Genomic DNA, 13,734 nt, shown 5'->3' on the forward strand with positions numbered 1-13,734 from the left:
TGGGCTGTCTGAACAACTGTTCAGTAACTATTCAACTAATTGACCTCACTAACCGACTTCTTGTTAGGGGCCGCTCACACAGAACGCGTCTCTGCATCTAAAAACACAAGGCGCAGTGCTCAAGAATGGTTTAAAAAAGCGCAACGCTAAGCCATGCCAACTTGCGACTGTAAACAAAAGCTTGCAATGTTTACCCCGCCTCCGGGATCTTCTGATTTGTCCACTGTTTCGTAATTGACATTGACTGACTACTTATTGGCTAGTTGGTGTGATGGGCTCTCTGAACTACTATTCAAGTATTAGTCCAACAAACAATCAATCTAGTCATGAAAGAGGATAAATCAACTTGTTTGTGGGTTGTCTGAACAATTATTCAGCTAACTAACCAACTGCCAGTTTTTGGACTACTAATTGGTGGGGTGGGCTGTCAGAACTGCTATACTAGTAATTGTCCTCACTAACTGTTGTTGGACTATTCAACTAGTTGTCTGAACGATTACCAGCTAATGACTTCCCTAACCTAATGTGTCAGTTGCTGGACTAAATATCTGATTGGAGGGCTGCTTGTATAATTATAAGTAAATAACCAATTTAGTGGCTAAATGAGGTTTAGTTAAAGACTAGTTTTTTTCCCCTGCTGTTTACTTGTTTACTAAGCAACATACAGACACGCACTACTTGAGATCAGAAACATAAAAACAGTTTTCCAGCGCAGATCTAATCAAGACTAGTTTCAAGTGGGACAAAAGTTAATCCGTTCACTGTTAAGGTACTTTCTGACCTAATATCCCTTGACATTATAAATGATTCAGAGAAACTGATCCGCACCTGGGCTGCTATCACTCGTCGTGATGTCACAGGGTTTCCTCTGATCCAAGCCACGGTCTTCAACTCTCCTCTCCTTCTTCATGTCCCGTTCTCGGTCCCTATCTTTCTCCTTGGACTTGTCTTTGTCCTTGTGTTTTTTGGACTTCTTCTTAGATTTGCCATGCAGGGAGGGTTGAGCACTCTGGGTCTGAGACCCGTCCAGGCCGCTGAGGGCCGGGGACGTGGAGCTCAGCCCTTCCTCTTGCGTTGTGGAGCGAGGGGCGAGCAACGGGGGCTGACTCAGTCTCTCCGCCACTGCGGCCTCCTGACTTTCACAGTCTCGGCCGTTGGAATCATTGCTGACGTCCGAAAGAGGGTCGAAGGGTCGGGGGATCTCCAACGGAGGGAAGTGGGAGCTCGACGAGGTCTCTGCTGGTTGAGAACTAGAGTCTTTCCCATTGGACGAGCTCAGTTTGCCGTTGATGAGCCCTGTAGACTTGCTGGCTAGATGCGATATTCTGGGTTTCTTATTGGCCAGGGGATCGATGAACTCTCCAGGTCGTTTCTGTTGGATGCGAGCAATGATTGTTCGTAAAACTGGGACGGTTTAAACAGTCATATTAAATGGCAATTAAACTCCAGCATTTTAGAGGCAGAGAAAGTGAAATTTAACATAAGTATCATTATATTTTGGTCAAAGATTATATAAAACTTCAGAATAACATGCACTAAAGAATCATGCACCCTAAAATGATTTGATTTGTTAGTAAAACAATGCTCGTGTTAGCACACAAGAGAGAGCTTAGTCACATCCGCCAAAAACACAAGTCAGAGGCGGAGCATTTCAATGAAAGATTATGAAGAAATGTGGGAGCAGGAAAGGATTAACCCTCGAATATTTCCTCAATCTAAGCAGATCCATCATAACCGGCTTTGACGAGTCTAAAACGGGGCAAAAGGCTGACCTGAGAGGGCGAGCTGCTGGCTGGCTCTTTGTGCGGGCTGACCGGAGTCTCACAGGGCACAGACACAGGGCCACTGCTCTGAGGCTTACACAGTTTTCTGCCGGGAACAAAAGACAGACAATCATCAGATTTAAAAGAGCCAAGGAACTGCTTCAGATCCAAAAAACCCAACTAATCCAGAGAAGTGCTGCGCATTGTGCTGCAAATGTAGGACCATTAATTGGTTTGCAAGTGTAACAGAAATATAAAAGCATGCAGCAGGTTTGATAGTTTACCCAAAAGTGAAAATTCTGTCACTAATTACTCACCCTCATGTCATTCCGAACCCTTAAGATCTTCGTTTATCTTCAGAACACAAATTATGATTTTTTTTTTTATGAAATCTGAAAGCTTTCTGACCTCTGCATAAACAGCAACACAACTGACACGTTTAAGTACTAGAAACGAAGTAAGGACTATCGTTAAAATAGTCAATATGAAAGCAGTGGTTCAACCGTAATGTTATAAAGCAACGAGAATACTTTGTGCGCAAATAAAACAAAAATAATGACTTTATTCAAGGATTTCTTTCCTGGGTGTCACATGGACTATTTTATGATGTCCTTACCACCTTTCTGGGCCTCGAACGTGGTAGTTGCATTGCTTTCTATGCAGGGTCAGGGAGCTCTCGGATTTCATCAAAAATATCTTAACTTGGGTTTTGAAGATCTAGCGGGTTTGGAACTACATGAAGGTGAGTAATTAATGACAATTTTCATTTTTGTGTGAACTATCCCTTTAACTTCAATAAGGAAATTCTGACTGATAAAGACGATTTGACATTCGTTAGTCCCATCTGAACTTCCCAAGAATGTCTTGAGACGGTCTTATTTGATTACTGAGAACAAGATGTTGGATACACAAATATTGTCCATGACTTAACATTTTAAACTAGTATTCATGAAGACCAAACCAGATGAAGCCGTTTAAGTAACTTGTAAAGTTAAGTAAATTGCATTAAATAAAGGGAAGGAAACTAAATAAACTGGCCTAAGAAAGATTGTAACTAACTGGTGTGAGATATACCAGTTAAAACACTACACTCGCACCAAAAATGTGTCAAACACAAATACGTACAAATTTTTCAAGTGGTTTAAATGGTGTCGTTTGTCGCTGTTATGCGAAACACCACCACATGGTAGAGAATAGGCACTCCAATCACTTTAGGCAATTTAGTTTTCCATAGAAATGTGCATATTTTAAATGTCAAACGCATTAAGTGCTCTTAAAGGGATAGTTCAGCTAAAAATAAATGATCATTTACTCACCTTCAAGTTGTTCCAAACCTGTTTTTATTCTTTCATCTGTTTAACACAAAGACAATATTTTGTAGAATGTTGGTATGAAAATAAAAAAAATAAATACTACTATGGAAGTCAATGGCTACCATCAACTGTTTAGTTACCATCATTCTTCAAAATGTTATCTTTTCTGACTTCAGCAGAAAAAAACTCATTCAGGTTTGGATCAACGAGGTCATGACAGATGATCGAGCTTTCATTTTTGGCAGAACTTCCAACTTTAAAACATTTAATGCCATCAAACATAAGTTTATAATGCTGCTTGAGGTTTGTATGTCAACAGGGGGCAGTATGACATGGGCCAATGCATCCCAATAGAAGGCCCTGCCTCCGTCGAGGGGAAACGGACAGGGGACTATGCCTGAGAGTAGGAGGCATGAGTCGAACTGTGTGTGCCCATGCACGGCCGGACCTTGGACCCGTGCCACCCACACACATGGATCAGCATGTGCTGGAATAAGGTTGCATCACTACCCTCCCAACTGCACACAGCCACGCTCTTACGTGACAGCCTGGTGTCCGCGACCAGATGGGAAAGTGGGTGGTTGCGAGAGGGAGGGGGGTGTGTGGACGTAAAAGGGCCCGTCAGCTGATAAGCGTCGCCACCGGGTTTTAAAGTGCAAGCGTGTGGAGTGTGTTCCACCTGGGTGTTGGGTTTGTTTCTGGCAAATATTTCCATTTTGTTTTGAACGGATATCACAACACCATGTTCTCGCCAGTCTAGCACACAGCACGGCCTCTCTAAATTTAGCTTCCAGGGGACAGTCTTCCATCACCAGAGTTCATGGGAACCCAGACTTCTCCATGTAGAGCCAAAGAAGAGCTCGGAGAACAAGGGTGAATGCAGCTGTACAACTACTACAGTGGGCAAATAAAGGTTCTTGGAAGTATTGCGACCAACTGGTGCACAATATACCAGCATCAAATTGTATAAATTGTGTTACGCAAAACACTACTGAATGACAGAGAATGAATACTCAAATCACTTCACATTTTTTTTAAAAATTACTTTTCCATAGAAGTGTGTATATTGGTATATAACATGTATACCTACCATTGGTGCAATTCAAGCTTGAAGTACCACCTTCATTTGATGATAAAACAAATATGGAAATATGTGAAGAATTTGATTTAAACGCCCTATAATGTAATTAAAATATAATAGAATAATTATAATATAATTAAACATTTCACTGTAAGAGGCAGAAGAGTCCTTAAACTTTACTGCATAATGTACATGTATAAATAAATCTGGAGTTGGAGCCAAAATAAAACACCACTTAAAATAAAATAATCCTTTATAAAAAAAAACAAAAAAAAAAAAAAAAACGAAACTTAATACCACTTAGTTTCATAAATTAATACCAAGGAATAAACAATAGGAGTAGGAATAAAAAAAAGTTAAAATTAAAAAAAAAAAAAAAAAAAAAAAAATATTTAAATAAAACAAAAATCGCTTCAAACACCACCTAGTTACATAAAATTAATACCAAGTGAAAGGAAAACATCAGAAGTTGGCGTCAAAAAAAAAAAAAAAAAAAAAGTACATGTATAAAATAATGTGCAAAAACTTAAATTCACTATAATCAAATTTTTTAAATAATAAATAATAATAATAATAATAATAATTATTATTATTATTATTCAAAAGACAACTAAATTAAAATCACTTAAAATAAAAACACCACTGAATTTTTTTTTTTTTTTTTTGGAATTTATTTAATATACTGTAAATGTGAAGCTTACCGTACAAGAATTCTCTTCAGAATCTGCTGGTCCACCTCAGTATAACCAGGCCAGTCTTTCTGAACTTCCTTAAACAAACAATCCTTCAATGTGAAGGTGTTGTCCTTACTATTCAGGTTAGCCACCTACACCCGGCCAGAAAAACACAGCAAAATAAAACAAGAGGCTTAAGTCTTTGGCTTTCTAAAAATAAGAGTACAAGCGTTTCAACACCAGTGCAGAAAAACAAACACTACAACAGCGTGCTGACAGCCTGTGTGTTATACGCTCCGGCTTTACGCAGGGCTAAGCTTGTTTGTCTATGTAATGACAAATGTGTCTAGGTGGAGCCATTATGTCTAAGTAGAGTTCAAAAACATGACTTTGAATGGGTCAAAAAATCTAAATGAGTCATAAACCAAAACCATAACTTTGAAAGAGGTTCTTGGCTGCTCTGGCTATGCTCAGAATAGGATACTTGCGCTATATTTACAGTACGCAGTTATGTATATGATGTGTGCATCTGTATGCAACTGAAAGTTATCAAACAGTATTATAAGCAATGCTTCTGAACCTGTTGCAGGAGGCTGTCCAGTGTCTCCTTGTCCTGAGGAGACAGGCCGTCCTTGGTGAGCCGCACCAGGAGTTCGGGTTTGCGGTAGGGTTTTAGGGCCAGTAAATGCACCAGCCGTTCCCTCAGCGGCCGCGGCGGGCTCTTCTTCTGACTGCTGGAGATGATGACCGGCCGTGAAGTCCGTCGCGACGGCGCCACATCCGACACACCAGTTATCGGCTTCCGGATTTGTACACGCTTACCTGAACAGCCAAAAGGAGGGGAAAAAAAAAAAATTAAAAAAAAATTAAAAAGTCAAAAAGGACGTTTGATTAAATGTTAAATGACCAGACAAGTATTCATTGGACATGTGTAGTCACTTTTTCATCCGAAATTCACACATTGAAAAATAAATACGCATGCGAAAATTTCTGACTCTGTGTGCAAGGACCTTTAATCTTACAGATACAAAATAGCAAAGTAATAACTACCCAATACCAGTGTTGGGCAGTAACTAGTTACTAGTAATTTAGTTACTGTAATATTACTTTTTGCAGTAACTAGTAGTGTAACTAATTACTAATAAGATTTCAGTAATAATATTACAGTTACTTTCCATAAAACAGCTTAGTTACTTTTGATACATCTACCCCGCTGATTTAAAATCTAACAATCAAATAATTCCTAGATTTATTTTCATAATTTTCATGACTCGCACATGCATGTGATGTCCCCCGTGCAGCAGGCAAGCTTGGAATATGGAAAAGCTTACATTCAGCAGATAGAAATATTGCATTATATTGATTTTGTCAGGAAAAAGATCTGTTGTGCAAGTTGTGGCTTTACTTTACTCTGGCATTACATCCCTCTGATCAGCATGTGGTACATTATATTAATATAATTAAAAATATTTTTGGAAAATTAAACAGTTTCTTACAAACTCATGTGATTTGATAAAATGCATACCGAAACTTAAAATCGCATATGGGTAACGGAAAAATTACTTCAAGCTACACATGACAATTAATGAGATGAATACAACACTTCTACTTGAATGTCACTATCAGTCACTGTTGAGTGTTTGTAATAACTTCTGACTGCGATCCAATGTGGATTTTGGTCAAATAATGCAGCAGAAATGTGTTGTTAGTAACATTCTAGAAGAATTTTATCTGGAAGATACACAGTTACAACTGCTGTGGGGCGTGAAGAAAAAGTAATGTAACTAGTAGTGTAACTAATTACTAGTTTCAAAAGTAATAGTTACTTATTATTTTCTGGCAACAGTAATGAGTAATATATTACATTCTTTGAGTAACGAGCCCAACACAAACATGGCAAAGAAAATTATGCTAATAAATGTGCGTACACAATGGCATTAAATGTTTAATTAGTCTTACATGTTTACTTTTGACAAAATGCATGTAAAATGTTATTAAAATATTTAATAAAATTGTGTATAAAATGTAGAATATATAGTATGTTTATTTATTACAAAAGAACACTCAATTAATTTATTCATACTTATGAATAAATGGTTTTGGGTCACATTCAGCAGTGTTAAACAGTGTTAAATAGAGTTTTATTTCAAATATATATAAATGATATGCTTGGGAAAAAAAGGGAATTTATTCAGATTTAAGAATTTTGGATTTGGGCCAAATTCATTGGTTTTAAACTATTTTAAAAATAAAAATTTCAAATATATAAATAACAATCTTTCACTACTGCTTAAATATTAAATTATTCATAAAATATATCATTCAGATTTGAGGGGAAAAAAAAAAAAAACTATTTGGGACACTTTTTTTTGCACAGCCTGTGTCGTGACTAAGCACGGGGGGGATATTGCATCAGTGGGAATGTATTCAGCTGATTGATTTTGCTCATTAAATGTCTTTGATGAACGCTAATGTTTGGTAATGATAGTTTTGTGTGAGTTAGAGTTCTCCATATAGCATTTTAGGCGTCTCATCAGTGAGCACCGGAACAGACAGCTTCATAAATTATGTAGCACGCTGCAGTTCCAGACATGTGGAGACGCACTGGCTCTAATCGCCCCCTTCCACCTGTCTATGCGCACTACGTGTAAACAGATCAGATTTTGACCAGCTGATGGCCAAAACCAGGATCTTCTGTTCAAGGAACGTGGCGGCCCGAGATGCGTCAAACTTACCCACGTATCTCCCGCCGGGCTTGATGACGATGGCTCCGCGGCTGCGGGTTTCCTCCTCTGCCTGAGCCATGCTTTGCCTGGCTTTCTGGTAGGAATCGTCTGTGGCGCATACCGTGATTTTGTCCTGGATCCCTCCTAGGCAGTCCAGCTGTATGCTCCCTTCACTGGATAGAAACCAAGCCTGTCAGACACTCCAAATGCCACCAACTACACCACCTTCTCACCCGTTATCCACTTTTAAATGTGTCGCCACGGCTCATTTACAGCCCAGGTGGTCGGATGGGCGTCCTCTAAGAGTTCAACACCTGTAGCGAGGTTTCTTACAGCCAGCTCATCCACCTTGAAACCCTGCCAACCGCCTCTGAGCTGTTTGCTCTAAGCCTGGAAATACTGGGAGTCAAAACATCTGATCACAGTCAAGGCACAGTGTTTTCCCACCATGCCTGTGCAAAACAACTTCTCTGCAATATAGGCAAGTTGGCAGGTTTTCTGATCTAGTTGGAAGGAAGTCCTGTATAGTTTAGCTGGTTTAGGATCATGTCCACCAGTCATGTTTCCTGGAGCTAAACTACATGTTATTGAAGAGAGAGAGAAAAAAATAAATAAAAAATAAAGAATCACAGAATAGGCATAATAACCCTGTTTTCTGCAGACAATCTGAATTCTGACAGTAATTGTCTTGAAATGTTTCATTGAAGCTGGTGAATTTGTAGTGGCGGCACCAAAGAAAAATTCAGACAAAGTTTGTTGTGAGAATGTTAGTAAGGTTGACTAGAATAAAATTTGTAATTCATTATAGTCTAACAAAAACATGAAAATACTACACAACCAATATTTAGGGTGCGTAGATCATTAAAAATCAATTACTTCAAGTTTATTAGTGAGAGCGAATCCAGTTTTTTTTTTTGCACTTGATGTTTTTGGATTTCTTTTATTACACAAAAAGCACAAATGGATCATCAGGATCAAATGTGTTTTTTGTATAATGAAAACATTTTTTAAAAAAAAGGTTAAGTGAGTGCAGATCCTGTTTTGTTTTTTTTTCATTTGAAGTAATTCATTATAGATTTCTTTTATAAAAAAATAAAAAATGTACATGCACTATATATAAAAACTATATTGACATTTCCACAAATATATAACTGGTTTGCAGAGGTGGACAGTAACAAAGTACATTTACTTGAATATTGTACACCAGTTCACTTTTTGAGTAGCTGTACTTTACTTGAGCATTATTTTATCTGGAAACTTGCTACAAATATTGTAGACATATGAAAGACAAATATTGTACTTTTTACTCCGCTACATTTATATCAAGGTCCCCAAGTAGAAAGTCGTTATATGTAGCAGTTTTTCCAGTGAGTGCATTTTCAGATTCACAGAATCCTTTTTTCTGCGAAAATCCGGCCTGCAATCTGCCAGGACCTTCCTGTGTTACCAAGTCTTACAGTATTTAAGCCTGCAGTTTTCCGCCTAGATTTGAATCGATATTTGGCTGATTTTTGGTATTTGGCCAACCTCGGGACCTTCCCCGCTAAACTAATGTAAACGTCTGTGCTACAGCACAGCTAAAAGCGCTCTAGAAAGGCAAATAACATAGCCCAATAAAAGATGAAAGGCACATATTTACAGTGTGGTGTGATCAGTGTATTCACCACATTGATTTTAAAGAGACAACTGAATGCGATGCCTTACGTAGGCCGAGCGCTACGATCAAAGATCATAGAAGACAAATGATCGGCATACGGTAAATAAATTACTACACCTTGATCTACATGACAAAGAAAATGTATAGTTTTTTTTTTTTTATTGTTAACTCGCATACAATGTGTTAACTCATTAAAGCCCTATGGAAAAATTAACCATGTTTTTACTATAGTAACTAGTTTAACACTGGTATTTGCAGTAAAATCACAGTATCCACAAATGTACTATTCTCTCACTATAGTAACCATAATTATGCTATTTGTAGTAAAACTACAGTAACTACAAATTTAACAGTTTCATTATAGTGACTATAGTTTAATTTCTGTAGTTAAACTATGGCAATATAAAATGGTAGGCTAATATATCTGTCAAAAATGGCTGCTTACCATAAAACCTTACTAGTCAAGCCTACTGCTAAATTGCTGCTAAAAACTGGTCAAGGAATCTGAACATTATTTTATCGTCAATACACTGCACACAAATACATATACGGTTCTTTGGTGCAACCTGCACACCCGTTGCCATACTGAGAGAGTATGATCCAGTTTTCTGAAAAGACTAAAGATGCGTTTTCTTTTCAATGTTTGCCTAAAACGAATCATATCATAGCCTTCAATCACTCTTTGAAAAACAACTTTGAACTCATTGTAACTTTTAAACAAGTATTAAAATATAGCCGTAGGAGTGTGAAATAAAAAAAAATAAAGATATTATCTTCATTCAGTGGTTCCATTTCTATAGGTTTGGTAACATAAAAGCTCTTAATTCCAAATTCCATTTTCTCTCTCTTTAAAACACATTTTTTCTTAAATTATTTTCAAATTGCATATTTTTCCTATTTTAATTTTTGTTTTGAAAGTATGGTAAATACTGGTAAAATGTACCAACAATGACATTGAAAAATATACACTTTTTGATACACCATTGAAATAACAGGTAGCCCATCTGAATTATATAACATTTAGGCTATCCATCTCATAGTAGCCTACCAAAATTTTATTATCAGTAGAAGTGAAATCTTATTGTAGTCTTCAAATCTGGGTACTGTCTTATGTTTTAAAATCACTTACAGAGGAAGTTTGTTCCCATCAGGCTAACATGACAGTCACGACTCATGCCCCTGTAAGCTTTTCTTTTGTTTTCACTCGCGATCTTTACAACACACATTACATTGCATAGAACGAGTGTGCCATGAAATATGTATTGTTGGCGCCAGCTATTGTTGTGGGTGTATTACTGACATGTCAAAGTCTAGACCCCGAATATAAGACGACCGTGTTTTTTCATATATATTTCCAAGAAAAAAAAACATTGTCTTATATTCGGGTCAATACGGTACTTTTAAAAGCATGTACTTGCGTACTTTTAAGTAAAAATCTGTCTTTACAACTTTCACTTGTAGTGAAGTAGTATCTGAACTTTCACTCAAGTAATGAAGTTGTCTACTTTGTCTGCCTCTGTTGGTTTGTAAGGTCAACTAATGAGTTGATCTAGAATTTCTGTTGTGTTTTTTTAACTTCAAAATCGAATTTAAGATATGAAATGTGCATTAAAAAAATATTGTAAATGAATAAATTATGGAAACAGAAGAGATAAAACAAATTGTGTTTGTTTTCTGAAGTTATATTTATCCACTTAAATCTTATAAATTTACATTACCATTCAAAAGTTTGAAGCTAGTAATACTAATTAAAAACAAACAAAATCTTTAGGAAATTAATACTTATTCAGTGAGGATGCATTAAACTGACCAAAAGTGACAAACACATTTATAATGTTACAAAATATACCCATTTCAAATAAATGTTCTTTTTGACTGTCTATACATCAAATAATCCTTAAAAAAAAAAAAAAAAAATCATGGTTTCCACAAAACTATTACGCAGCAAAACTTTTTTCAACATTAAGAAAGAGGAAGAACAAGAAAATAGATGATGGGCGATATACTGGTAGAGATTTTGGACTATCGTTAGTATCACGGTTAGACGTGGCGTTGCTGTGCTACGTGGTCATGAAAACTTATCATTTGCACGCGTTTTTAGCATTGTGGTTTAAAAACAAGTGATTTGAAACTGCTGAAACGCAATCAGCAGCGAAAGAGAACTCATTTCACTATACGCGCACGCTGTCTGAGAGGCACACAGAGTTATTTTTGATGCTTTATAGGCTTGAACAGTTAATTGCACACTTGTATACGTGTCAAAATGCCCACTTTAGCAAGAATCCTCGTAAACACCATAATTTAGGTCTTAAGTGAAGCAAACAGCTGAGAAAGAAAACGTGTAACATTGGATCCAGGCAGCTCTTAAAGTGACAGCAGCCTAATATTCCTGTCATTCATGTTAATCAAATAACAAAAGAGAGAAAATCTCTCACTGCTCTTGACTAAATCACTTTTGTAACTTAAATATCTACTTCTTAAATTCATACAGTGACGAATATACAGTGTTTTGATTACAATTTTGATTTGTACAATGTATGTAGCATTTCTTATTTGTTCTAATGTAGTTTTTTGTCCTATTGCTTGTAATTAGTTTCTTATTCTCTTAAAATCGCTGACTATTTACTTGTCTTCAGTGAGCTTGTTTTTTTAGGCTAGTATTAGTTTGTGATATTGACACTGGTGACTAGAATTATGAAACTTCTATGGTATCAATTTTTGATATCAAAGACCTTAAAGCAAAAATCACTATCTCGTCATATAGTGTTACTTTGAAATAAAATTACTCGTATCGTGATAAGATTTTGGTCATATTGCCCACAATATATTGGAGTTGTGTAATTAATTGGTTGTTAAAGATATACAGGCTGGCAGCTGTAAGATCAAACCCCTAAAGTGTGATCCACCATCTTTATCATCATCGTACAACGATCTCCAATGCGAGCACTTAACCCCAGACTGTCAGACTTGCACCCCAGATTAGGTGCAAGCGTCAGCTAAATGACAAATTAGCAAATTATGAGGCGCACCAAACTGAAAAGACTGAAAAGTTGGACTAATTATATGAGGCAGCCAGAGAAACAAACACAGATCTACAACAAAAGGCCAATTCAACCGAAAGGCAGCAGTTATTGCGTAAAATTTTTTAGCTTCGAGATCATAAGATTTAAAAACGTTGTCTTTCATCTCACTGTGACGTTGAATAAAGATTGTGGCTTGAGATAAAATACTGTAAGGGAATCGCAGAGTTCACAAGGAAACGTTAGGCCTGAACTTCTGCTGACCCTTTGGGCTTCTTGCGAACATTTGAAGACATTAACAGCAAGTCTGCATTTGGATTTCTTGTTTCTTCCTCATTTGGATGGACAATTAGCCAAATTCAATTTATTCTCTCTGTTCTGGTGTTCGTCCAGTAGCGGGAACAGAGAAAGGAACAGATGGCGCTCGTAATGATGCCATGGACACGATCACAAAGAGTTTTTAACACTCAAACATCAGATCAACTGTTTTCATGGCAACATTTCCTTTGCAAATACAAACACACTTGTACAGAAGTCGTTACAGTAGCTTGAGACGGTCGTGAATCTGTCTAAATAAATCAAGTGGTTTAAATTTTCCTTCTTACCTTGTAATATACTGCTGAATGCAGTCGAAGCTGCCCTGGGGATTGTCCTTCCCCACATTGGACAGGTAGAACGTAAACGTTCGCAGCTCATTTGGATTCTCTGACTGCGGTATTGAGATTTTCTGTTGACACAGAGCAGAAGAACAGCCAATATAAGCATCAAGACAGACAAGAGAGGATCGCCTGTTAAAAGCAGCTGCTTGGTACAAAATGGTTTACACAGATTTACCTCTATTTTTTAGTATAAAGATATAAATAAAAACACAAAATATTTTTAATCTAAATATGAATAAAATATATAGATCAAAATAAATATCTAAATGAACAAATTAATGAATACAAATACAAAACAAAATGAATAAACTAAAATATACAATTAAAACATTTAAAATAAATTAAATATTTAAAATTCAAAATATGCATAAAAATATACATTAAAATCTAAAATATATAAATGTAAAAAGGAAAAAATCTAAATATGAATAAACACTAAATATACATAATTTAAAATAAATGTTAATATATAGATCTTTGACTATATAAATAAAAATCAAATATAAATTAAATCAAAATGTAGATTACAAAAATCTTAAATAAATTAATAAATAAAATTGTTAAATAAAAACTAATAAAATCTAACTTCTAAAACATACATGTAAAATAAAATATTTAAAAATCTAAATATGAATGAATAAAATATATAGGTCAAAATAAAATCTATGAATATATAAATTATTAAATCTAAATACAAATCAAAACATCAACATACATGCATATAGGGGTGTGCGATATTGGGGAAAAAAAAAAAAAAAAAAAAAAAAAAAAGATAATTTTTTTGCGATAACGATAATTAGACGATATTTTGCCGAGTGTGTTATTGTGCTGATATATGACT

At 36.0% G+C, this 13,734-nt stretch overlaps 1 protein-coding gene across 1 annotated transcript in view; it reads right to left on the reverse strand.

The window, feature by feature from the left end:
* Window positions 1-13,734, reverse strand: part of ell (elongation factor RNA polymerase II) — a 44,648-nt gene that overhangs the window by 6,058 nt on the left and 24,856 nt on the right. Inside the window, exons 3-8 of the mRNA XM_058760719.1 lie at window positions 12,840-12,961; window positions 7,567-7,730; window positions 5,412-5,653; window positions 4,859-4,983; window positions 1,773-1,869; window positions 829-1,372 (exon numbers count right to left, since the gene is read on the reverse strand). Of these exons, the coding sequence (XP_058616702.1) occupies window positions 829-1,372; window positions 1,773-1,869; window positions 4,859-4,983; window positions 5,412-5,653; window positions 7,567-7,730; window positions 12,840-12,961 (1,294 nt within the window). The remainder of the gene's footprint in view (window positions 1-828; window positions 1,373-1,772; window positions 1,870-4,858; window positions 4,984-5,411; window positions 5,654-7,566; window positions 7,731-12,839; window positions 12,962-13,734) is intronic.

The sequence above is a fragment of the Onychostoma macrolepis genome, chromosome 22, assembly GCF_012432095.1.
Source record: "Onychostoma macrolepis isolate SWU-2019 chromosome 22, ASM1243209v1, whole genome shotgun sequence".
Lineage (NCBI taxonomy): Eukaryota > Metazoa > Chordata > Actinopteri > Cypriniformes > Cyprinidae > Onychostoma > Onychostoma macrolepis.